We start from the raw sequence: 26,418 nt of genomic DNA on the forward strand, positions 1-26,418 counted from the left end.
CTTTTACTCCTTTGATTTGAACGAATTTGAGAATACCATTTTTGGTACTCTCGGATCTGATTCCACTTAAATAGTAACGCGCTGTTTGTTTACGGTGAACGCCAATAAACACGTCATTGTCCTCTTTGGCGCCTTGACTTGATTTCACTGTTGATACATTGTTTCTAGTGGTTTTTGTTGACTTAGTCGCACCTGTTCGATTGGTGTCTACAAGTGGCCCATCGTTACCAGATGGCCTAAGTTTACTATTTGACGGTGATGTCGTGGGTTTTTTGAGGGGTCAGTACTTCCATGTCAACATGATCTGTACTGGCTTCCGTAGAGTCACTCACGTGTCCTTGTTTACTCGTGACAGATAAAGTAGTATCGCTCAAACACTCGCCAGGTAAGACGGTCCCGTTAGGAATTTGAGCCAGTGGTATACTGGGGCTCCTTGCATGAGTTTTACCTTCACTGTTGCCCCGCAAAACTTCCGAATACGACTGAGACATGCTAGTGCATTTCGTAGTTCTATGACAGTGTCAGCAAGATGTGTATTGTCTTTTTTCATTTCCGCCGTTAATTTCAGCATTCGGCACTCTCTCACTTGACTGTCTTTCAGTGCATTTTCTACTGTTTTCAGACGTTCACAGACGGAATGAATTATGATGTTGTTTTCAATTTCAGTACCAACATCATCGCTCGGCCAAGTAAAATGTTCTATACCAAATCACAGTCCCCTCTGATCGCTCAAATATCTCAGTAATTTTCTTGACATATTCATCTGTTGAGATATTGATAATTTTACTGGCTATATAATCGATTAGCTCTTGATTGTGTGACCGGTTATGGTTTGCTGACTAGCGTGATACAGGGGAATGGGCCTGTGGGGCACAATGAACCAAATCGACATGGACATCTTGGGTCGGGGGATACATCGGGTCAGAGTCACCCATGGCATTTTGAACACTTACACTCTCTTTTACAAATGTTTCTTCACTAATTCCTTCGAAATCATGATGAAAATTACTATCATCATCTTGCATCATTGCTGGTCTCAGATCAGAATAAAAACCTTGGCTACTAGTGCACACATTGCGAGTTTCTTTTTGGAGGCGATGTTCCGCGTCACCTTCTACGGCGGTCATTTTGTTAAACATATTATATATATCATATAGTCATGTATTACTGTATTACTGTATACAGTATATTACTGTGTTATCAATGTGCCGAGTCCCGTTGCTTATTATTAATGTTGATTGTTGATTATCAGGTGTAACATTATGTTTCCACTTTTTTATTGATTTTTTAAATTTATTTTGATATATGACTTTAAACTGTCTAAAAAAATCATTATATCAAAGTAAGATATCAGGAGGAGAGGCCTACTGTTGTCCTACTGTAAATATATCATCATATAAAAGTAGCAATTAAAGATGACAGCCCTGCCTTACTGCAAATATATCATTATTTAAAAGTAGCAATTAAATATGACAGCCCGGTCTTACTGCAAATATATCATCATATAAAAGTAGCAATTAAAGATAACAGCCCTGTCTTACTGTAAATATATCATTATTTAAAAGTAGGAATTAAAATTGACAGCCTTGTCTTAATGCAAATATATCATTTTTGTGAAGAGTTATATAAGATGAAGAGTTCCAACTTAATGGAAAACTATCATATCAAAGACTGTCGTTTAAGATATGAATGCTGTCTACATTTCCTGGGATGGAGAATTTACCGTTTATCGATTTTAATTTCGTTTATATCATTTCAAAAATATTTTAATCAATTTGGCAATGGTTAACAAATTGTATATTCTCCTAACACGTCCTTACAAGAGAACTATACAATTATGTTTTCAAATACTCCATTTCATATAGCATATAGTTATAGGGTCACACAAGCCCCCCTTTTTATGTTTGTTTAACACTCAAAACAAACTTCCTCACGATAATGCTCTCCAAGGTTGTTCCAGTACTATCGTCTTTATAATATTGATTACGCACTAAGTTGTTACATTTTAACCCAGTTTCACGTTTGTTCTCTGTTTAAGTCCAAGATTAAATACATTTAATCTTTATCGATGGTATCAACTACATTCCTATTTTAGGTAAAAGGTCAAAATAGAGGTCAAGGTGAGCACATACTCCGAATACAAATTTTCAGTGATAAGAAGTGTTGAAATTGAACTCATTGGCAATCATTTTATTTTGTTTTTATCAAGTATCAAAATGTGGAACGGAGTGGCCTACTTTTTGTTCAGGACATACAGTCTAAACTAGATCTACCTATGTCAGATGTATAAAGTTCCAGTGACAAGTAGGGTAGGCGAGCCCGACAAGGAAAGGTGAGACAGATCGACGGACACCACGTAACCCTATTGTCCTCCGATTCCCGTTGAGACTAATAGTCGATGATTTTATTGCCTACTTTCTTAACTGTTACTATGTTGGTATATATTTTTTATGAATTTATAATATAGAAGGTTTTGAAATTTTAATTACCTTTTGATATAAACACCGCCATCGTTAAAGGCATGCTCTATAGTTTTAGTTTGTTTGGTGAATCCGTTGTTCCAATTCAAGGGCTTGACATTACTTACAATGATTACTTACAATGAATCACAAGACGCATACCCTTGCGGAACACCGGGTGTTATTGTCCTTATACGTTTCAAGTCGTCTTAGTGTAAATATCTCCTCTATTAACCTCAGTATTATTTAGGCTTCTGTGAACATTACAAGAATAAATATCATTGCATTTTCGACATTGCCTACCTTGTGTGTTCATTTCATCAAAAGTCCATTTTCTCATCAGTCTGTCATACCTAGGTGATCTTTGTGTGTTTACTTGGCAAGACATCAAAAGTGGTACGTTCATTTTGCATGCTCTAAAGCGTTTTTTGTTTTCCATTAAAAACAACTAGATTATTTTTGCTTCTTTTTATTGACGTCAACGACAAAAATAGAATTTCAATATCAATTATTATCAAGTGCTGTAAGATAAAACAAGTACAAAAAATCCAAAATTATTACTCCCAAATGTTACCAAGACTCAAAACGCAATGCTCTTTCGTATATAAAATTGAATTCGTCTTTAGACAAAAGAAAAACAAGAAGGTATAAAGAACCAAATGAAGAACCGTTTTAATATCGGGAGACCTTGTTATATAGATAAAATACATGTTTTTGATATCTATCTTCATGTATATATTTATCTTGTTTTATCATGTATGAAATATCTCATATGACGTAAACCAGTTTGTATCAAGTTAGAAATTCCTTGGTGTCGTCATTGGTTTGTGTATACCGTAAAATAACTAATTTACGTGGGCAATATATTTTCTTTAATTTCGTGGGAACTCTTAATCCACGAAAATAAATGTGCATGGAATCAAATGTACACGAGATGAAAATTGCGCTTCACGACAACATACGATTTTACTTGTGGTTTAAGTCATAGTCGTCAATTATTTAATCCATCCCTATCCAGCCGGGATAAAAGTAATCTGTCATATCTTGACTGAAATCATCCAATAATGAACTTTTAGGTGTTGCAACATCCTTGTAATATATTGTCTCTCCTTTATTTATCCAGCTAGCCCACCAGCCAAATGTGCCAACCGTCATAACAGTATGGTTACATTGTGAAATAGCACACATGTCAATTTCGCGCGCATTTGCTTTCATGTGTACAACGTCACTTCCGTTTATATATTGTTTACACCACTTGATATCCGGTGGATTAGGATTAGTGAAAATTAGAAACAACGTATTGTTATATTTATCTCTAAAATACTGTAAGGCCTTTTCTACATAAGCAGAAGAAGCTACCTCATAACCATATTGAATTTTGTCTTTCTTCAAATAATCGCCTCTTCTGATATGAACGCCTACTATTGTTAAATTTCCAACGCTGGATTGCAAGGAAGGATATTGCTTTATATAAGTAGCGACTGCCCGGCGAAGAATATCTGCCGCCTTCGCTTTTATAAAATCTTTAAAAACAAACTGCGCTCGAATATCCTCCTCGATATCTTCAAAGTATCTCCAAGATTGAAGATATGATTTGTGCCTGATATTCTTTGATGACGTAAACCCGGTCGTAGCTACGTCATAAGCACATGGTCTGTATTCGTAAATTTCAACTGCCTTATCACATATACGTGTATCTTTAATAGCTTTCTCAGTGATATTAAACATTCTATACAACTCCATGTTTTTATACACTCCAATGCCCATGCCCTTCTCTTTTGCCATACCATAAATTGAGGCATACATGAACATCAGGTTTCCAAGCCCCCCTCTAAAGAACGGACAAAGATAGCTATAAGCTTGAGGCTGAAGATAATTTGATCCATGATGGTTTTCCGAAAAATTCCAAAAATTCTCGATCAGGCACACGACATTCAGTACAAGACTGCAAACGAAGGCTGGTAGTATGAAATCTGAAAGATATAAATCATCAATATGATGACGTTCTTCCTTCACTTAATGAGGTAGAGACATACATATTGATCGTAACGTATATGACAACAGGGCGTAAGGTTAACTACCATCCTAATACTTGTGACAAGGAGTCTCGAGGCATTTAACCGTGATACATAACAGAAATTAAAAAACTAAACAAAGGCAACGTTAATCTAGCAATATTTGAGTAAAGGACAACAAGAAAACGGACATAAAGAATAAGCGTCGAGATTTGACAGAACGGTCTTCGGGTCAAATGTTGATTGGCAAGCTATGAAAATGGCTTTGGACATTAGACTGTGCAAAACCATGCAAATTTGGAAGTGACTTGATTCATGATAAAACAAAACACATTTGATACCGCCAAGAATAATGGTTAGTAGCTTTGAAAAAGGGTGGGTTGAACAGCTGGACGAGCGAGCAATAAAACGATGTTTATAAGGGTTCTTGTGAGGTTAAGAAATCCAGGTCCGTATACTTATCACTGATTTTTAACCTGGATTGTTGTGATTACACAGTATTTTCTTCTTTAGAAAGATCACATAATGTTTAGGTTACAAACACTTTTTTTGAGCAGGAAATATACTTTTTCAGAATGAAAATAGCGGTATCAAGTAATACCTTTGTAATTTTTTTTAACCTTTTCTAACCTATATATAGATTATATCTATGTGTTTTATCTCTGCGATAAACGTGGGAGTAAATTGTAGTTGAGAGGTCCACGACTTGGATTTTAAGATAATGCTGGATCATTAGGTCCTATTCAATTGTCAGATTTCTAAAAGTACATATAGGATCTGTGTGTAACATATAATGTGTCGTCAGCGGGTGTTTAGTATTTACGCAGGTACCTAATTTGACGGTAGTATTTCATGGATATTCTCTATCATCCTGTAAGTTATGAGGGAGAGAGGGATTAGGAGGTTGAGGTAGCAGACCTGAGATAGAAGAGTGGGTTGAGTGAGTTAATAGAGAAGACAGGGATGAGTGAGTAAATATAGAAGACAGGGATGAGTGAGTTAGATAGAAAGAGAGATGAGTGAGTTCGATAGAAGATAGGGATGAATGAGTTAATATAGAAGATAGGGATGAGTTAATTAATATAGAAGAGAGGGATATGTGACTTAGATTGATGAGTGATGAGTCAGTTATAGAGAAATGAGTGAAGAGTGAGTTAATACAGAAGAAAGGAATACGTGAGTTAGATAGAAGAGAGGGATGATTGAGTTAGATAGAAGAGAGGGATGGGTGAGTTCGATAGAAAATGGGATGGGTGAGTTAGACAGAAGAGAGGGATGGGTGAGTTAATATGGAAGCGAGGGATGAATGAGTGAGATAGAAAAGAGGGATGAATGATTTAATTTTAGAAGAGAGGGATGATTGAGTTAGATAGAAGAGAGAATTGGTGAGTTAGTAAGATGAGAGGGATGAGTGAGTTAATATAGAAGAGAGGGATGAGTGAGTTTAAGGTAGAAGAGAAGGATGAGTGAGTAAGATAGAAGATAGTGATAAGTGAGTTAATATAGAAGAGTTGGATGAGTGAGTTAGATAGAAAAGAGGTATGGGTGAGTTAATAAAGAAGATAGGGATGATTGAGGTAGATAGAAAAGAGGGATGGGTGAGTTCGATAGAAAATGGGATGAGTGAGTCAGATAGAAGACAGGAATGGGTGAGTTTGATAGAAAAGATGGATGGGTGAGTTAATATTGAAGAGAGGGATGAATGACTGAGATAGAAAAGAGGGATGTTTAATTTAATAAAATAGTGAGGGATCGGTGGGTTAAATAGAAGAGAGGGTTGAGTGAGTTGATATAGAAGAGAGGGATGAGTGAGTAAATAAAGAAGAGAGGGTAAATGAGTTAGATAGAAAACAGAGATGAGTGAATTAGATAGAAGATAGGAATGAGTGAGTTAATATAGAAGAAAGGGATGGGTGAGTTTGATAGAAGAGAGGGAAAAGGAAGTTAATATAGACGAAAGGGATGAGTGAGTTAGTATAGAAGAGAGGGATGAGTGAGTTTAAGGTAGAAGAGAGGGTTGTGTGAGTAAGAAAGAGGAGAGGGATGAGTCAATTAATATATAAGAGAGGGTTGAGTGAGTCAATATATACGATAGGGATGAATGGGTTAGGTAAATGAGAGGGATGGTTTAGTTAGATTTAAGAGAGGGATGAGTGAGTTAAATAGAGGAGACGGTTGAGTGAGTTGATATAGAAGAGAGGGATGAGTGAGTTAATTTTAGAACAGAGGGATGAGTGAGTTAGATAGAATAGAGGGATTAAGGAGTTAGAAAGAAGAGACGGATGGGTGAGTGTGAAAGAAGAGAGGGATGGGGGAGTTAGATAGAAGAAAGGGATGAGTGAGTTGCATAGAAGAGAATGATGAATGAATTAGATAGAAGAGAGGGGTGAGTGAGTTAATATAGAAGAAAGGGATGAGTGAGTTAGTATAGAAGAGAGGGATGAACGTGTTAGATGGAAGAGAGGAATGAGTGAGGTAATATAGAAGAGAGGGATGAATGAGTTTAAGGTATAAGAGAAGAATGGGTGAGTTAGATAGAGGAGAGGGTTGAGTGAGTTAATATAGAACAGAGGGATGAGTGAGTTAGAAAGAAGAGAAGGATGAGTGAGTAAAAACATAAGAAAGGGATGGGTGAGTTAGATAGAAGAGAGGGATGGGTGAGTTAGATAAAAGATACGGATGGGTGAGTTTAAAAGACGAGAGGGATGGAGGAGTAAGATAGAAGAGAGGGATGAGTGAGTTGCATATAGAGAGTGATGAATGAATTAGATAGGAGAGAGGGATGAGTGAGTTAATATAAAAGTGAGGGATGAACGAGCTAGATGGAAGAGAGGGATGAGTCAGGTAATATAGAAGAGAGGGATGAATAAGTTTAAGGTAGAAGAGAGGGATGAGTGAGTTAGATAAAAGAGAGGGATGATTGAGTTAATATATAAGATAGGGATGAATGAGTTAGGTAAATGAGAGGGATAGGTGAGTTAGATAGAAGTGAGGGATAGGTGAGTTAGATAGAAGAGAGGGCTGAGTGAGTTTGATAGAAGAGATTGATGAGTGAGTTAATATAGAAGAAAGGAATTAGTGAGTTAGATAGAAGAGAGGAATGAATGACTTAGATTGAAGAGAGGGATGAGTGAGTTAGATAGAAAAGACGGATGGGTGTGATCATATAGTAGAAAGGAATAAGGGAGTTAGATAGAAGAGAGGGAGTAGTGAGTTAGATAGAAAAGAGGTATGGGTGAGTTAGATAGAAGAGAGGGATGAGTGAGTTAATATAGAACAGAGGGATGAGTGAGTTAGAAAGAAGAGAAGGATAAGTGAGTAAAAACATAAGAAAGGGATGGCTGATATAAATAGAAGAAAGGGATGATTGAGTTAGATGGAAGAGAGGCATGAGTGAGTTAATATAGAAGAGAGGGATAAGTGAGTTAATATATAGGAGAGGGAAGAATGAGTTAGATAAAAGAGAGGGATGAATGAGTTAGATAGAAGAAAGGGATGGGTGAGTTAGATAGAAGAGAGTGATGAATGAGTTAGATAGAAGACAGGGATGAGTGGGTTAATATAGAAAGAGGGATGAGATAGATAGAAGAGAGGGATGGGTGAATTTGAAAGAAGAGAGGGATGGGTGAGGTAGATAGAAGAGAGGGCTGAGTGAGTTTGGTAGAAGAGATTGATGAGTGAGTTAGATAGAAGAGAGGGATGGGTGAGTTAGAGGGATGAGAGGTATGATTGAGTTAATATAGAAGAAAGGAATAAGTGAATTAGATAGAAGAAAGGGAGTAGTGAGTTAGATAGAAAAGATGTATGGGTGAGTTAGATAGAAGAGAGGGATGAATGAGTTAGATAGAATAGAGGAATTAACGACTTAGATAGAAGAGACGGATGGGTAAGTTTGAAAGTAGAGAGGGATGGGGGAATTAGATAGAAGAGAGGGATGAGTGAGTTGTATAGAAGAGAATGATGAATGAATTAGATAGAAGAGAGGGATGAATGAGTTTAAGGTAGAAGAGAGGGATGAGTGAGCTAGATAAAATAGAGGGATGAGTGAGATAATATATAAGATAGGGATGAATGAGTTAGAAAGAAGAGAAGGATGAGTGAGTTACATAGAAGAGAGTGATGAATGAGTTAGACAGAAGAGAGGGATGAGTGGGTTAATATAGAAAAGAGGGATGAGATAGATATAAAAGACGGAGTAAGTTAGATATAAGAGAGGGATGGCTGAGTTTGATAGAACAGAGGGATTAAGTGACTTAATATAGAAGAGAGGGATGGGTGGGTTAGATAGAAGAAAGGGATGGGTGAGTTAGATAGAAGACAGGGATGAGTGGGTTAATATAGAAAAGAGGGATGGGATAGATAGAAGAGACGGATGAGTGAGTTAGATAGAAGAGAGGGATGGCTGAGTTAGATAGAAGAGAGGGCTGAGTGAGTTTGATAGAAGAGAGTGATTATTGAGTTAGATAGAAGAGAGGGATGAGTGGCTTAGATAGAAGAGAGGATGAATGAGTTACATAGAAGAGAGTGATGAATGAGTTAGATAGAAGAGAGGGATGAATGAGTTAGAGGGATGAGAGGGATGATTCAGTTAATATAGAAGAAAGGAATAAGTGAGTTAGATAGAAGAGAGGAATTAATGACTTAGATTGAAGAGAGGGATGAGTGAGTTAGATAGAAAAGATGGATGGGTGAATTAATATAGTAGAAAGGAATAAGTGAGTTAAATAGAAGAGAGGGAGTAGTGAGTTAGATAGAAAACAGGTATGGGTGAGTTAGATAGAAGATAGGGAAGAGTGAATTAGATAGAATAGAGGGATTAACGAGTTAGATAGAAGAGACGGATGGGTGAGTTTGAAAGAAGAGAGGGATAGGGGAGTTAAATAGGATAGAGGGATTAACGAGTTAGATAGAAGAGACGTATGGGTAAGTTGGAAAGAAGAGAGGGATGGGGGAGTTTGATAGAAGGGATTGATGAGTTAGATAGAAGAGAGGGATTAGTGAGTTTGATAGAAAAGAATGATGAGTGAGTAGATAGAGAAAAGTGGGACGAATGAGTTGGAAAGAAGAAAGTGATGAGTGAGTAAATATAGAAGAGAGGGATTGGTGATTTTGATAGAAGAGAGGGATGGCAGAGTTAATATAGAAGAGAGGGATGAACGAGTAATAGAGAAGAGAAGGGTGAATTAGTTAGATAGAAGGGAGGGATGAATGAGTTAGATAAAAGAGAGGGATGACTGAGTTAATATATAAGATAGGGATGAATGAGATAGATAGAAGAAAAGGATAAATGAGTTATATAGAAAAGAGTGATGATTGAGTTTATATGAAAGAGAGGGATAAATGAGTTACATAGAAAGGAGGGATTGGTGAGATAGATAGAAGAGAGGGATGGAAGAGTTTAATATAAGTGAGGGATGAGTGAGTATTTATAGAAAAGAGGGATGAGTGAGTTAGATAGAAGAGAGGGATGAGTGAGTTAATATAGAAGAGAGGGGTTGGTGAGTTAGATATAAGAGAGGGATGGCAGAGTTAATACAGAAGAGAGGGATGAATGAGTTAGATAGAAGAGAGGGATGAATGAGTTAGATAGAAGAGAAGGATTGGTGAGTTTGATAGAAAAGAGTGATGAGTGAGTAAATATAGAAGAGAGGGATTGGTGATTTTGATAGAAGAGAGAGATGGCAGAGTTAATGCAGAAGAGAGGGATGAATGAGTTAGATAGAAGAGAGGGATGAATGAGTTAGATAGAAGAGAGGGATGAGTGAGTTAGATAGAAGAGAGGGATGGGTGAGTTAGAAAGAAGAGAGGGATGAGTGAGTTAATTTATAAGATAGGGATGAATAAGTTAGATAGAGGAAAGGGATGAATGAGTTAGATAGAAGAGAGGGATGGGTGTGTTAGATAGAAGATAGGGATGAGTGAGTTAATATAGAAAAGAAGGATGAACGAGTTTAAGGTAGAAGAGAGGGATGAGTGAGCTGGAAAGAAGAGAGGGATGAGTGAGTTAATATATAAGATAGGGATGAATGAGTTAGATAGAAGAGAGGGATGGGTGAGTTAGATAGAAGAGAGGGATGAATGAGTTACATAGAAAGGAGGGATGGGTGAGTTAGATAAAAGAGAGGTATGGAAGAGTTTGATAGAAGTGAGGGATGAGTGAGTATTTATAGAAAAAAAGGTTGAGCGAGTTAGGTAGAAGAGAGGGATGAGTGAGTTAATATAGAAGAGAGGCGTTGGTGAGTTAGATATAAGAGAGAGTGGTGAGTTTGATAGAAAAGAGTGATGAGTGACTAAATATAGAATAGAGGGATTGGTGATTTTGATAGAAGAGAGGGATGGCAGAGTTAATGCAGAAGAGAGGGATGAATGAGTTAGATAGAAGAGAGGGATGAATGAGTTAGATAGAAGAGAGGGATGAGTGAGTTAGATAGAAGAAAGTGATGTGTGAGTTAGAAAGAAGAGAGGGATGAGTGAGTTAATTTATAAGATAGGGATGAATGAGTTAGATAGAAGAGAGGGATGGGTGTGTTTGATAGAAGAGAGGGATGAGTGAGTTAATATAGAAAAGAGGAACGAATGAGTTAGATAGAAGATAGGGATGAGTGAGTTAATATAGAAAAGAAGGATGAACGAGTTTAAGGTAGAAGAGAGGGATGAGTGAGCTAGAAAGAAGAGAGGGATGAGTGAGTTAATATACAAGATAGGGATGAATGAGTTAGGTAAATGAGAGGGATGGGTGAGTTAGATAGAAGAGAGGGATGAATGAGTTACATAGAAAGGAAGGATGGGTGAGTTAGATAAAAGAGAGGTATGGAAGAGTTTGATAGAAGTGAGGGATGAGTGAGTATTTATAGAAAAAAGGGATGAGCGAGTTAGGTAGAAGAGAGGGATGAGTGACTTAATATAGAAGAGAGGGGTTGGTGAGTTAGATATAAGAGAGAGAGAGTGGTGAGTTTGATAGAAAAGAGTGATGAGTGACTAAATATAGAATAGAGGGATTGGTGATTTTGATAGAAGAGAGGGATGGCAGAGTTAATGCAGAAGAGAGGGATGAATGAGTTAGATAGAAGAGAGGGATGAATGAGTTAGATAGAAGAGAGGGATGAGTGAGTTAGATAGAAGAAAGTGATGTGTGAGTTAGAAAGAAGAGAGGGATGAGTGAGTTAATTTATAAGATAGGGATGAATGAGTTAGATAGAGGAAAGGGATGAATGAGTTAGATAGAAGAGAGGGATGGGTGTGTTTGATAGAAGAGAGGGATGAGTGAGTTAATATAGAAAAGAGGAACGAATGAGTTAGATAGAAGATAGGGATGAGTGAGTTAATATAGAAAAGAGGGATGAACGAGTTTAAGGTAGAAGAGAGGGATGAGTGAGCTAGAAAGAAGAGAGGGATGAGTGAGTTAATATACAAGATAGGGATGAATGAGTTAGGTAAATGAGAGGGATGGGTGAGTTAGATAGAAGAGAGGGATGGATGAGTTACATAGAAAGGAGGGATGGGTGAGTTAGATAAAAGAGAGGTATGGAAGAGTTTGATAGAAGTGAGGGATGAGTGAGTATTTATAGAAAAAAGGGATGAGCGAGTTAGGTAGAAGAGAGGGATGAGTGACTTAATATAGAAGAGAGGGGTTGGTGAGTTAGATATAAGAGAGAGAGAGAGTGGTGAGTTTGATAGAAAAGAGTGATGAGTGACTAAATATAGAATAGAGGGATTGGTGATTTTGATAGAAGAGAGGGATGGCAGAGTTAATGCAGAAGAGAGGGATGAATGAGTTAGATAGAAGAGAGGGATGAATGAGTTAGATAGAAGAGAGGGATGGGTGAGTTAGATAGAAGAGAGGGATGAATGAGTTACATAGAAAGGAGGGATTGGTGAGTTAGATAAAAGAGAGGTATGGAAGAGTTTGATAGAAGTGAGGGATGAGTGAGTATTTATAGAAAAAAAGGTTGAGCGAGTTAGGTAGAAGAGAGGGATGAGTGAGTTAATATAGAAGAGAGGCGTTGGTGAGTTAGATATAAGAGAGAGTGGTGAGTTTGATAGAAAAGAGTGATGAGTGACTAAATATAGAATAGAGGGATTGGTGATTTTGATAGAAGAGAGGGATGGCAGAGTTAATGCAGAAGAGAGGGATGAATGAGTTAGATAGAAGAGAGGGATGAATGAGTTAGATAGAAGAGAGGGATGAGTGAGTTAGATAGAAGAAAGTGATGTGTGAGTTAGAAAGAAGAGAGGGATGAGTGAGTTAATTTATAAGATAGGGATGAATGAGTTAGATAGAAGAGAGGGATGGGTGTGTTTGATAGAAGAGAGGGATGAGTGAGTTAATATAGAAAAGAGGAACGAATGAGTTAGATAGAAGATAGGGATGAGTGAGTTAATATAGAAAAGAAGGATGAACGAGTTTAAGGTAGAAGAGAGGGATGAGTGAGCTAGAAAGAAGAGAGGGATGAGTGAGTTAATATACAAGATAGGGATGAATGAGTTAGGTAAATGAGAGGGATGGGTGAGTTAGATAGAAGAGAGGGATGAATGAGTTACATAGAAAGGAAGGATGTGTGAGTTAGATAAAAGAGAGGTATGGAAGAGTTTGATAGAAGTGAGGGATGAGTGAGTATTTATAGAAAAAAGGGATGAGCGAGTTAGGTAGAAGAGAGGGATGAGTGACTTAATATAGAAGAGAGGGGTTGGTGAGTTAGATATAAGAGAGAGAGAGTGGTGAGTTTGATAGAAAAGAGTGATGAGTGACTAAATATAGAATAGAGGGATTGGTGATTTTGATAGAAGAGAGGGATGGCAGAGTTAATGCAGAAGAGAGGGATGAATGAGTTAGATAGAAGAGAGGGATGAATGAGTTAGATAGAAGAGAGGGATGAGTGAGTTAGATAGAAGAAAGTGATGTGTGAGTTAGAAAGAAGAGAGGGATGAGTGAGTTAATTTATAAGATAGGGATGAATGAGTTAGATAGAGGAAAGGGATGAATGAGTTAGATAGAAGAGAGGGATGGGTGTGTTTGATAGAAGAGAGGGAAGAGTGAGTTAATATAGAAAAGAGGAACGAATGAGTTAGATAGAAGAGAGGGATGAGTGAGTTAGATAGAAGAAAGTGATGTGTGAGTTAGAAAGAAGAGAGGGATGAGTGAGTTAATATACAAGATAGGGATGAATGAGTTAGGTAAATGAGAGGGATGGGTGAGTTAGATAGAAGAGAGGGATGAATGAGTTACATAGAAAGGAGGGATGGGTGAGTTAGATAAAAGAGAGGTATGGAAGAGTTTGATAGAAGTGAGGGATGAGTGAGTATTTATAGAAAAAAGGGATGAGCGAGTTAGGTAGAAGAGAGGGATGAGTGACTTAATATAGAAGAGAGGGGTTGGTGAGTTAGATATAAAGAGAGAGAGAGAGTGGTGAGTTTGATAGAAAAGAGTGATGAGTGACTAAATATAGAATAGAGGGATTGGTGATTTTGATAGCAGAGAGGGATGGCAGAGTTAATGCAGAAGAGAGGGATGAATGAGTTAGATAGAAGAGAGGGATGAATGAGTTACATAGAAAGGAGGGATTGGTGAGTTAGATAGAAGAGAGGGATGGAAGAGTTTGATAGAAGTGAGGGATGATTGAGTATTTATAGTAAAAAGGGATGAGCGAGTTAGGTAGAAGAGAGGGATGAGTGACTTAATATAGAAGAGAGGGGTTGGTGAGTTAGATATAAGAGAGAGAGTGGTGAGTTTGATAGAAAAGAGTGATGAGTGAGTAAATATAGAATAGAGGGATTGGTGATTTTGATAGAAGAGAGGGATGGCAGAGTTAATGCAGAAGAGAGGGATGAATGAGTTAGATAGAAGAGAGGGATGAATGAGTTAGATAGAAGAGAGGGATGAGTGAGTTAGATAGAAGAAAGTGATGTGTGAGTTAGAAAGAAGAGAGGGATGAGTGAGTTAATTTATAAGATAGGGATAAATGAGTTAGATAGAGGAAAGGGATGAATGAGTTAGATAGAAGAGAGGGATGGGTGTGTTTGATAGAAGAGAGGGATGAGTGAGTTAATAGAGAAAAAAGGAACGAATGAGTTAGATAGAAGAGAGGGTTGAGTGCTTTAATATAGAAGAGAGGGATGAGTGATTTAATAAAGAAGAGAAGGATGGGTGATTTTGATAGAAGACAATGAATAGCGAATAAGATAGAAGAGAGGGATAATTAAGTTAAGATATCTCAGCGGGATGAGTGAGTTACATAGAAGTGAGGGATGAGTGAGTTTGATAGAAGTGAGGGATGAGTGAGTTAGATAGAAGTGAGGGATGAGTGAGTTTAATAGAAGTGAGGGATGAGTGAGTTAGATAGAAGTCAGGGATGAGTGAGTTTGATAGAAGTGAGGGATGAGTGAGTTTGATAGAAGTGAGGGATGAATGAGATAGATAGAAGAAAGGGATGAATGAGTTATATATAAGTAAGGGATGATTGAATTAATATAGAATAGAGGGATGAGTGAGTTAAATAGTAGAGAGGGTTGAGTGAGTTGATATAAAAGAGAAGAATGAGTGAGTTGATATATAAAAGATGGATTGGTGAGTAAATATAGAAGAGAGAGATGAGTGAGTTGGTAAAGAAGAGAAGGATGAATGAGAAAGATAGAAGAAAGGGATTAGTGATTAAATATAGAAGAGATTGATGAGTGAGTTAATATAGAATAGCGGGATGAGTGAGTTAAATAGTAGAGAGGGTTGAGTGAGTTGATATAAAAGAGAAGAATCAGTGAGTTGATATATAAGATATGGATTAGTGAGTAAATTTAGAAGAGAGAGATGAGTGAGTTAATATAGTATAGAGGGATGAGTGACTTAGATTGAAGAGAGGGATGAGTGAGTTAAATACAGGAGAAGCTTGAGTAAGTAGATATGGAGGAGAAGAATGAATGAGTTGATATATAAGAAAGGGATGAGTGAGTTAGATAAAAGAGAGGGTTGAGTGAGTTGGTATAGAAGAGAGGGATGAATGAGTTTAAGGTAGAAAACAGGGATGGGTGAATTAGATAGAAGAGATGGATGATTGAGTAAATATAGGCAAATGGGATGAGTGAGTTAATACAGAAGAAAGGGATAAACGAGTTAGATAGAAGAGAGGGATGAGTGAGTTAATATAGAAAAGATTTGATTTAGTTTGATATCATCTTAAACGAAAGTTCCATGAAGAGAATGGGGACAGGAATGGGTTTTCTGTTAACCCGCCAATAACGTGATATCATGATATTTCTAGAGGTATCATTATAGTTGTAGGAATCTCTACTTACCACTAAATCGTCGCGGATTCATATTTAGGTATGTGCATAGTTCCCTCTCTGTTTAGGAACCTGGAAAAATTGGAAGAAAAAATGTAACTGACACATAATCGCTATTTGGGATGCTTTCACAACGTTGATATTATAAAGGAAATGCACATAAAATAACTTTTGGTTGAAATAGTAAGCTTTAAAACAGACAAGTTTTGATAATGACACCATTTCATTAAATCTAATCATTTTAATTTAATGTTGATTGATGATTCAAAAATGTAAATACAATTTAATTAGAGTCGATCTATAAGTATATGTTATAACACCGTTACAGACATAATAACCGTATATTTTTGTCTCATTACTTTCTAATCAGGGTATATAGAGTTACTTAACAGCATCACTGATATCCAAACTCCATATCTAACTTTAACCTTATTATACGTCATCACTGATCTATCCAACTCCATATCTAACTCAAACCTTATTACACGTCATCACTGAGCTATCCAGCTCCATAATTATCCTTATTGTACGTCATCACTGAACTAACCAACTCCATATCTAACCCTAACCTTATTATACATCATCACTGATCTACCCAACTCAATATCTAACCCTAACCTTAATATACATCATAACTGATCTACCCAACTCCATATCTAACTCTAACCTTATTATACATCATCGCTTATCTACCAAGGTCTATATCTAACTCTAACCATATTATACGTAATCATTGATCAACTCAGCTCCATATCTAACTCTTTCCTTATTAGACGTTATCACTGATCTACCCAACTCCATATCTAACCTTATTATACCTAATCACTGATCTACCCAGCTTCATATCTAACCTTATTAAACATCATCACTGATCTACCCAACTTCATATTTACCTCTAACCTTATTAAACATCATCAATTATCTACCTAATTCCATATCTACATCTAACATTATTTTACGTCATCACTGATCTATCCAGCTCCATATCTAACTCTATCCTTATTATACAACATCGCTGATCTACCCAACTCTACATCTAACTCAATCCTTATTATACATCATCACTGATCTACCCAGCTCCTTATCTAACTCTAACCTTATTAAACATCATCACTGATCACCCAGCTCCATATCTATCTCTAATTTTATTATACATCATCACATATCTACCGAGTTCCATATGTAACTGTAACCTCATTATACGTCATCACTAATCTACTCAGCTCCATATCTAACTCTAACCTTATTATACATCATCATTGATCTACCCAACTCCATATCTAACTCTAACCTTATTATACATCATCACTGATCTACCCAACTCCATATCTAACCTTATTATACATCATCACTGATCTACCCAGCTCCATAATTATCCTTATTGTACGTCATCACTGACTTAACCAACTCCCTATCTAACTCTAACCGTATTGTACATCATTACTGATCTACCCAATTCCATTTCTAACTCTAACCTTATTATATGTCATCACTAAGCTAACCAACTCCATATAATTCTAACATTATTATACATCATCACTGATCTACCCATCTCCATATCTAATCTAACCTGATTATACATCATCACTGATCTACCCAGCTCCAAATCTAACTCTAACTTGATTATACATCATCACTGATCTACCCAGCTCCATATCTAACCTTATTATACGGCATCACTGATATATCAAACTCCATGTCTCAATCTTACCTTATTATACGTCATCACAGATCTACCCAAATCCAAATATAACTATAACCTTATTATACGACATCACTGATCTACCCAGCTACATATCTAACATTATTATACATAATCACTGATATACTTAACTCCATGTCTAACCCTAACCTGATTATACGGCATCACTTATCTACCTAACTCCATATCTACCTCTAACGTTATTATACGTCATCACTGATCTATCCAGCTCCATATTTATCCTTCTTGTACGTCATCACTGATCTATCCAACTCCATGTCTTACTCTAACCTTATTATACAACATCGCTGATCTACCGAACTCCACATCTATCTGAATCCTTAGTATATATCATCACCGATCTACCCAGCTCCATATCTAACTCTAACGTTATCATACATCATCACTGATCTACCCAGCTCCATAATTATTCTTATTGTACGCCATCACTGACCTAACCAACTCCCTATCTAACTCTAACCTTATTATACATCATTACTGATCTACCCAATTCCATTTCTAACTCTAACCGTATTATACGTCATGACTGAGGTACCCAACTCCATATAACTCTAACCTTATTATATACTAAAACGAAAAAGAAACGCCGTGTAAAAACATTCTTTTAAATTATATAATTTAATGTTACATTATTTCATTCATTTTTGTATACAATTTCATCCGTTTGGAACCATTTGTTGAAGGTTCTGTCGATTATGAATTCTAATTATGCCAATAATATCCCCCTTTTAGCGATGACCCTACTTGTATTGCGCAACACAGCCGGACATTTCAGTATCTTGTGTGTCCTCCATGCGGAGCTGTCGCAGCCCTGATTCTTCTATGCATGTAATTCATCAGGGTGTTAACCCTTGCAATGGGGATGTTATTCCATTTTTCATGCAAGGCACGTGTGAGCTGGACCAGATTAGTGGGGGCATTTGGACGTCTCCTAACTCTCATATCCAATTCGTCCCACAAATGCTCAATTGGAGACAAATCTGGACTGAATGCTGGCCAATCGATTGGGATTACGTTATTGTTGGCAAGAAATTGCTGACAAACTCTAGCGACATGGGGCCGGGCATTGTCTTGCTGGAATATCAGGTCAGTGGTGATTTAAACCCATAGGAGATACCGCCCCAAACACATACTGAATCACCGCCAAACCTATCCCGCTCAGCGACGCACGCGTCGGTGTAACGTTCCCCTCGACGTCGATATACACGAAGTCGCCCGTCCGAAAGGTAGAGAGTGAACAGGGATTCGTCAGTGAAGAATACCCGTCTCCATTGCCTCATAGGAAAATTTCTGGGCGAGTGTGCTTGTAACCAAGCCAATCGGCGTTGGCGACGCGAAGGAGTTAGGGGCTGACCAACATAGGGACGTTGGGCTCTTAGGCCATTGACGCGTAATCGGTTTCGAACCGTATCAGGATGAATATGGCGGTTATGACTGCCAAGAGTGTTATTTGCAGTTTCGGTAGCTGTGAGATGGCGATTACGTATGTGAGAAAGTCTTATAAACCGATCCTGATGTGGCGTCGTGACGAGCGGACGTCCACTTCGTAGTATATTTAGTGTACCCGGCATTTCTTTTTCTTGTTAGCATATATATCTGGTTTCTGTTTCTAGATGTTTATGACCTTATCTACTCTCTTGGGTATATATATCTGGTGTCAGTTTCTAGATGTCTATGACGTAATCTACCATCCTATGTATATATATCTGGTTTCTGTTTCTAGATGTCTATGACGTAATCTACTATCTTGTGTATATATCAGGTGTCTGTTTCTAAATATCTAAGACGTAATCTACTCTCCTGTGTATACATATCTGGTGTCTGTTTCTAGATGTCTATTACGTAATCTACTACCCTGTGTATATATATCTGGTGCCAGTTTCTAGATGTCTTTGACGTAATCTACTTTCCTGTGTATATATATCTGGTTTCTGTTTCTAGATGTCTATGACGTAATCTACTACCATGTGTATATATATCTGGTGCCAGTTTCTAGATGTCTTTGACGTAATCTACTTTCTTGTGTATACATATCTGGTGTCTGTTTCTAGATATATATGACGCAATTTACTACCGTGTGTATATATATCTGGTGTATGTTTCTTGATGTCTATGACGTAATCTACTGCCCTGTGTATATATATCTCGTGTCTGTTTCTAGATGTCTATGACGTAATCTATTATCCTGACTGTATATATCTGATCCCTGTTTTTAGATGTCTATGACGTAATCTACTACCCTGTGTATATATATCTGGCCCGACTTGTATAAAACATCTCAACTTGAGATTTCCTCAAGTCGAGATTTTCTCCAGCTGATATCTCCTTGAAAATATCTTGTATGAAAATTCCTCAAGGAATTTCAGGACATCCTAGCCGATAACTTCGTCCTGTTCCTTTTATACAAGCCGTTTTTGAGGAGATATCAGCTGAGGAAAATCTCGACTTGAGGAAATCTCAAGTTGAGATGTTTTATACATGTGGGGCCTGGTGTCTGTTTCTTGATGTCTATGACATAATCTACTACCCTGTGTATATATATCTGGTTTCTGTTTCTAAATGTCTATGGCCTTATACACTCTCCTGGGTATATATATATATCTGGTGTCAGTTTCTAGATGTCTATGACGTAATCTATTATCTTGTGTATATATATCTGATATCTGTTTCTGGATGTCGGTGACGTAATCTACCATCCTTTGTATATATATATCTGGTGTCAGTTTTTAGATGTCTATGACGCAATCTACTACCTTTTGTATGTATATCTGGTGTCTGTTTCTAGATTTCTATTACGAAATCTACTATCTTGTGTAGATATATCTGGTGTCTGTTTCTAGATGTCTATAGGCATGTTTTATCTAATTGCACATTACATGCTTGGCCTTTTGACAGCTGACCATATAGCTAGACTTTTTTTATTATTATTATTTTCATTTCTCCTCATTAAAGTTCTTTCTTAAATAGTATAGAAATTCAGGTTTGAATTATCAGTGTCCCGTCACGAGTTATATTAAATGAGGTCTTAATATAAAACAACAAACATACACAAGAACAAATTTATGTAAGCAAGTACATTAACACACAAGATGTACGTCGCATATATAACATGGTAATAGTGGTTAAGTATTTTAAGCATTTAATTCGCATGATAAACACAAAATAAATAGTTATAAGATGGATAGCGCATCTCATGTTCTGGACATTACAATAAGAATTACTTTCGCATTTTCCATTTGACAAGTTCTCACTAACTCGCGCTCGCATGCACACGACTAGAAACCATAAGATGGCGGTTAATTTTAAATGACCTATCAACATGATTTGAATTAAGAAACGACACCTTTTCTCGTAGAATCTGTTAACAACAACTGATTGTCATCATGCTCTACCGTAACCACGTGTTGTGATGATTTAATTGATGTTTTATATGTTATCTTCAATGTGAAATCCTACGTACATATGATTATAGATCAGAATATGTTATATTTTAAAGGAGACAAACCATACATACTTTATACTTGTTGTAAATGACTCACACAATAAGACAAAAACTCAAAAACTATCATACGTTGCTTGATACGTATAGTCACCTGTACTGGTCATATGGGTAGCAAATAATCATCATCAGTTATACGGTCCCTAATAAATGTGTCGATGCTCATTTTAATATTGTTACATGGCAATGTGCATGATTTCAAATGATACATATTGCTATTCTGTTGAATACGCTGAAAAGTATGTTCCAGAAATCTAACTAGACTATTGTTCAATGGAAATTATCACATGTTCTGAGAAGGAAAAATTAGGAGAAGTACAGTGTATTTTCCTTGTTTTTTGTGACTACACTATATTTAAACAAGTATAGAAGATATCTAAATAAGGAATTAAGTTTTTAAATGCGAGTTGTTAATTAATTTTTTTTTTTTTTTTTTTTTGCTTTTGTAGTATCTTTTTTTCTTTTGTATGGGGCAAGAGATTGGACCTTGATGCTATTTTTCAAAACAATTTATAAATATAATCTTTATTGTAACGGTGGATATGAAAAGTAAAGAACATATTTTTTCTGGTTAGTAATGAAGAAATTATCCTCCATTTGTTGTTTTCAACAATGTATCATTTTGTCTTACTGATGTTGTACATTCGAAACAACTTTCTTTATACGTGGAGTATTTAAATGCCTCTTATTAAATCCCCCGATAACGAATAAAGATTCTCCTGTCTAGTTACACTTGAAGATTTTTTATTTTCACTTCATCTTTAATACATTTAGACAACCAAGTTGTATTAGATAAGTAGTATTGGTTGACCTCATAACCAGGTAAAGCCGTATGATATTACTACGTGTAAGAAGGGATATGTTGAGGAAATTATCTAAGAAAATCAAACACTTGTAAGAACTTTCTACAACAAAATTATCGTTATTATTTCATTTTTTTAGAACAAACTTTGAATGTTCAGGATTATCCTACTCATGTGTCCTATCATGCAAAAACCTTATTGCGACATACATTTACAATTTATTCCATAAAAACGTGTTAACATAAAAAAAATACCAAAAAATACATACCTTTAGAAATAAATGTCTCTCGCTTGCTTGCGTGACGGTAACATCTAAGTCATTAGAATATAACTATGAGATTACACAATATGGTGACACGAAGGCCGACATCGCTACACGTCAGGGCGACACCATTCAACCACTGACCTCTAATCTTCCCTATGTAAACATGCCTGGAAGCAACACACTGTTCTACAAAGATTACGTATACTGATGTCATCATGTCTTTCACTGACGTTGGATCAAAATAAACAAATTAATTAGTGTAACTAAAGGTGATCATTTGTAATTCTGGATCAACCAATAACAGCAATATATGTTTTAAACACGGCCTTATTCATACATATGTATTGGTTAATAGTTTATAGACGCTTTCTTATTCCATTATTTTCTCTGGCATAATGATGAGATTGCTATTCAAAAATAAGTAAATTACTAAATGCATAATTCATATACATACATTTATCAAGTTATGAATCAAGTATTTTTTACGAACAGTGCATTGTCGCTGAGGGTCAAAGTCATCTCGAATGTGTACACAGATTAGTTATAGACATGGTTAGCAACTGTGGTATTTGTGCAGGTGAGATATTTACAGGTGATTCATGTCTGTACACACTGAGGCCAGAGTCAAACCCATAATCGATTTGTTCGTTATCAGCTAGATAAAACAGGATAAATTCTGACCTGTAGTAAGGTATGTGAATCTTGACTTACACTCGAATGTTATACAAAGGTCGACTTTAGAGAAGAAAAACAAATATCAGTTTATCTGTTTCAGAAATACAATACCATGTAATCATCATGTGCATTTCTTTATCTCTATCGACTTTTAAAGTTATGATTTTCCGCCCACTTCCGTTTTCCAATCTATGCATTGAAATATGTCTCTATCCCTTCTTTGTTTTGTTTTTGTTTTGTTAATTTGTTTCCATCAAAATATTTAGTCAATACATTTGCCATCAAATATTTCTGTTTGTCAATATAGTTTCCATTAAATATATTTCTGTTTTTCAATTTTGTTTACATAAAATATTGCTGTATTCAATGTTGTTTCTATTCAAATATTTTTGTTTACAATCTAGTTTCCATCTAATATTTCTGTTTGTCAATCATTTTTTTTTTCTATTCAAATCTGTTTTCAATCTTGTTTCCATCAAATATTGTTGTTTTTATTAAAATATTTCTGTATTCAATCTTACTTCTATTCAAATATTTCTGTTTGTCAATCTTGTTTCCATCAAATATTTTTGTTTTCAAACTTGTTTCTATTCAAATATCTCTGTTGATCAATCCAATTTTTATTTAATATTCATTTGTGTCATTCTGATTTTCATTAAATATTTGTGTTTAATCCAGTTTTTAATCCATTTATTTAGGGTTTTCAATCTTGTTTACATTAAATCATTTTGTTTCTCTAACTCGAACATGTTTCCATTTCAGGATTACTCCTAGACTAGAACATCAAGAAAACACATTACCGACATTTTTAACCGAATGGTAATTCAAACACAAAGTCGATGAAACTCAGGCAAAATAAGAACAAAAGAACCTTTTACACGGAGACTCATGGAAAAGTTAAAAGGTGAATAAGACCAAGTGTTTCAATGCAATGTCTCGAAATGCTTTCGGAACACCTCATGACGAAATAGAATTTTCCCTTTTCATGTGTGATAATGTGCACCTTGTATTAAAGAAGTGAAGCGAGGATGTCCGTTTTCAGCTCTGCTATTCTCTGACTATTTAACACTATGTACCCGAAGACTGGTGTCATTTGGTGAGTTTATGTCGAAGAGGTAGCACTCTAATGTAAACAAGACAAGTGACTTTTCCAAAATGGACAAAATCGCTGAAAGAGCAGTGGTTCAATATTTGCATAAGACAGGTGTAGCACCGGAGAACACTTAGGGATGACGCCCGGCTTGAAAGGCCTCTCAAAGTTTCAACCCCAGAAATAGTAAATGAATTCCACAATAATCGTTAAGGCTGACAGGTGAGTTAAAGAGAGACATATAGCCAGTACAGTTGGGATTTCATAGAAAAGAGTAAATACCATTCTTACAGAAGTTCTTGCAATGGAAAATCTATCAGCCCGCGGGGTACCAAGACTTTTATCAGTTGATCAAAAAAACAACAGGCAGGCTTTGTCATGTGCTAATCTGAACTTTTAGAGGTAGATCCTGCTAACATTCTGCAGAGATTTGTGACTATGGATGAAACGTGTGTCCATCAGTTGGCTGTTTCATCAGCTGGAAAGGTTATGGCCTCGGTTTTCTTGGATGCCGATGGTATTCTTATGGTAGATTATCTGCAAAACGGACAGACAATCAATGGCACGTATTATTCATCACTTAAAAACTCAGTAAAAGTGTGTTGTTCCACCTAGGACAATGCCCCTGTCCACAAGTCTGTCATTGCCAAGGCTGCCATTAACCATTGTGGATTAGACTTTCATCTATTTCCAAAATTGAAAATAAAAAAAAAAAAATCGAAACCCACTTTCGGTGAGATGATGGCCTACAGGCAGTGGGGAACTTTCTGAACAGTTAAGAAATAATCTTCTTCAAAAGTTGCGTTGAGGCCCTTAAACATCACTGGCAAAATCTAGTGTAAGTTGTGCGTCTCTTTTCACCATTAAGGAGTTTTCCGTTTTGTCGGAACTTACCAAAGCCGTATACATAAAAAAAAACTACAACATCACTTTGGCCAACTCGGGAGTTTCACCTGAACACGGTTTTTGGTTTTTATGTTGATAATTAGGCAATGATACATATGTTTTGTGTTGTGTTATATGGTCTGTTTGTATGATTTTTGTTTAGAAACTAAGACGGAAAGAATAAGGTTTTGCTGCAATGTTTTTAAATTTCATACCAAGGAAAGTTATACAGGATTTTTGACTGAGTGTGATTAAAAGCCGTACCATCCTGGATACAAGTAATCAAACCCATTATCCATAAAACATTGTTCATAATCCGACCCCGGGGTTACAAAATTACGAAAGTATGTTTTTGTTCCGTTGTTCAAAAACGCCGCCCACCATCCAAATGTCCCAACACTAGTAATCACATGATCACAAAGTGTCAAAATGCAGAGGTCCACTCCCCGAGAGTTTCCGAACATATAGACAACGTCATTTCCTTTCAAGTTCGACTTGCACCACATCATATCATCGTCAACTGGATTTGTGAATACCAAAAATAATACATTTCCATATTTGGAGCGAAAAAAACTCATTGTTCGCTTGAAATACTCCTTATCCGCCACACGGTAACCAAACTTTCTCTTGTCTTTGTTCAGATAATCTCCTCTTCGTATGTGAATTCCAACAAGAGTTGCTTTGCTATTAATCGAAAATTGTGTTCTCAACAAAGTTGTATTGATCAAGTCGTGAGCTTGTTTCCTGATTTCCTTTTTAAAAGTAAAATGCTGTCTGATATCATTTCGAACATCATCAAAGTATTTCCATGATTGTAAGAAAGATAAATGTACAATATTGCTGTCTTGGGGTATTCGTACATTGCTAACATCATATGCGCAATCCCTGATACTTCCTATATATTGCCGAGCCTTTGAATAAACCTTTCTGTCTGACAGTGTTGGCGGTATGAGTTCAAATATATTATAAAGTTCATCATCAGGATATAATCCTATTTCGATGTTATTAGTTCTAGAAATTCCATAAACAGACGCGTATTGAAACATTAAATTTCCGAGACCTCCTCGGAAATATGGGCATATATATAATTTGCGGTTTTCCTTCTTTAACATCAGAGAGTGGTTCCTGGATCCTGTTCCGGTAAAGTGACATGACCATATCATGATAAAATTGAGTCCCACACTTACTCCAAGGAGAATACAAATAACATCTGTAAAACATAAGTGGTGATACATAAGGTTAGACATCAACGTGAACTTTTCAGCCATCTGTTAATGTGTATCACCCTGAGGTTCAGACTCGCAATATCAAACCCTGAAAACACACACTAAAGTGTTTGTATACACACATGTTACCCGGATTGTTCTTAAGCCCATAGGATCTTCACTTCTTTCCCATAATGCAATGCAACAGTGGTCTTAAACTTAACTCTGCAAGATAGAAATTTTGTCACAATATTAATTTTTTTCTTTGTTTCTAATGAAAATGGAACCTGGAAGAGACCAAAAGTTGTGTAAGAGTTGCTTAGTCCACATTTCATACTAAATTTTTCTACACAAAATCTCTCAACCACAATAAAAATAACGCATAATAAGAGTATAAAAAGTCAATTAAATGGAGATTTGGGACTACAATTTAGGCAAAACAATACTGATTTTTCATCAAAATCTAAATTAAGATTTGCAAGATACACAGCTTAATGTGTCAACCGAAACGTAACGAAATCTCAA

General features: G+C 36.3%; 2 protein-coding genes across 2 annotated transcripts; both read right to left on the minus strand.

The window, feature by feature from the left end:
- Positions 1–3,458: 3,458 nt before the first annotated feature.
- On the minus strand, positions 3,459–19,042 carry LOC132564388 (galactoside alpha-(1,2)-fucosyltransferase 2-like). The gene is made up of 2 exons (XM_060229041.1): positions 18,613–19,042; positions 3,459–4,432 (listed from the first exon to the last, which is right to left on the minus strand). The coding sequence occupies exons 1-2, from the start codon at positions 19,040–19,042 to the stop codon at positions 3,459–3,461; spliced, it is 1,404 nt and encodes a 467-aa protein (XP_060085024.1).
- Positions 19,043–24,939: 5,897 nt separating this feature from the next.
- LOC132564389 (galactoside 2-alpha-L-fucosyltransferase SEC1-like) lies at positions 24,940–25,851 on the minus strand. Its single transcript, XM_060229042.1, has one exon. The coding sequence runs from the start codon at positions 25,849–25,851 to the stop codon at positions 24,940–24,942; it is 912 nt and encodes a 303-aa protein (XP_060085025.1).
- Between the last annotated feature and the right edge of the window lie 567 nt (positions 25,852–26,418).

This window comes from Ylistrum balloti, unplaced genomic scaffold (assembly GCF_031769215.1).
Source record: "Ylistrum balloti isolate Yb309-2 unplaced genomic scaffold, AGI_CSIRO_Ybal_v1 Utg372246, whole genome shotgun sequence".
In the NCBI taxonomy this organism is placed as follows: domain Eukaryota; kingdom Metazoa; phylum Mollusca; class Bivalvia; order Pectinida; family Pectinidae; genus Ylistrum; species Ylistrum balloti.

What these genes read in the sequence shown, in the direction of transcription:
- LOC132564388 (XM_060229041.1), bottom strand. Translation starts at nt 19,042, where the DNA reads ATGCCGGGTACACTAAATATACTACGAAGTGGACGTCCGCTCGTCACG. An exon ending in TGAGCGGGATAGGTTTGGCG is followed by an intron (nt 4,433 to 18,612) that starts GTGATTCAGTAT and finishes TATATCTTTCAG; the next exon opens with ATTTCATACTACCAGCCTTC.
- LOC132564389 (XM_060229042.1), bottom strand. Translation starts at nt 25,851, where the DNA reads ATGATATGGTCATGTCACTTTACCGGAACAGGATCCAGGAACCACTCT.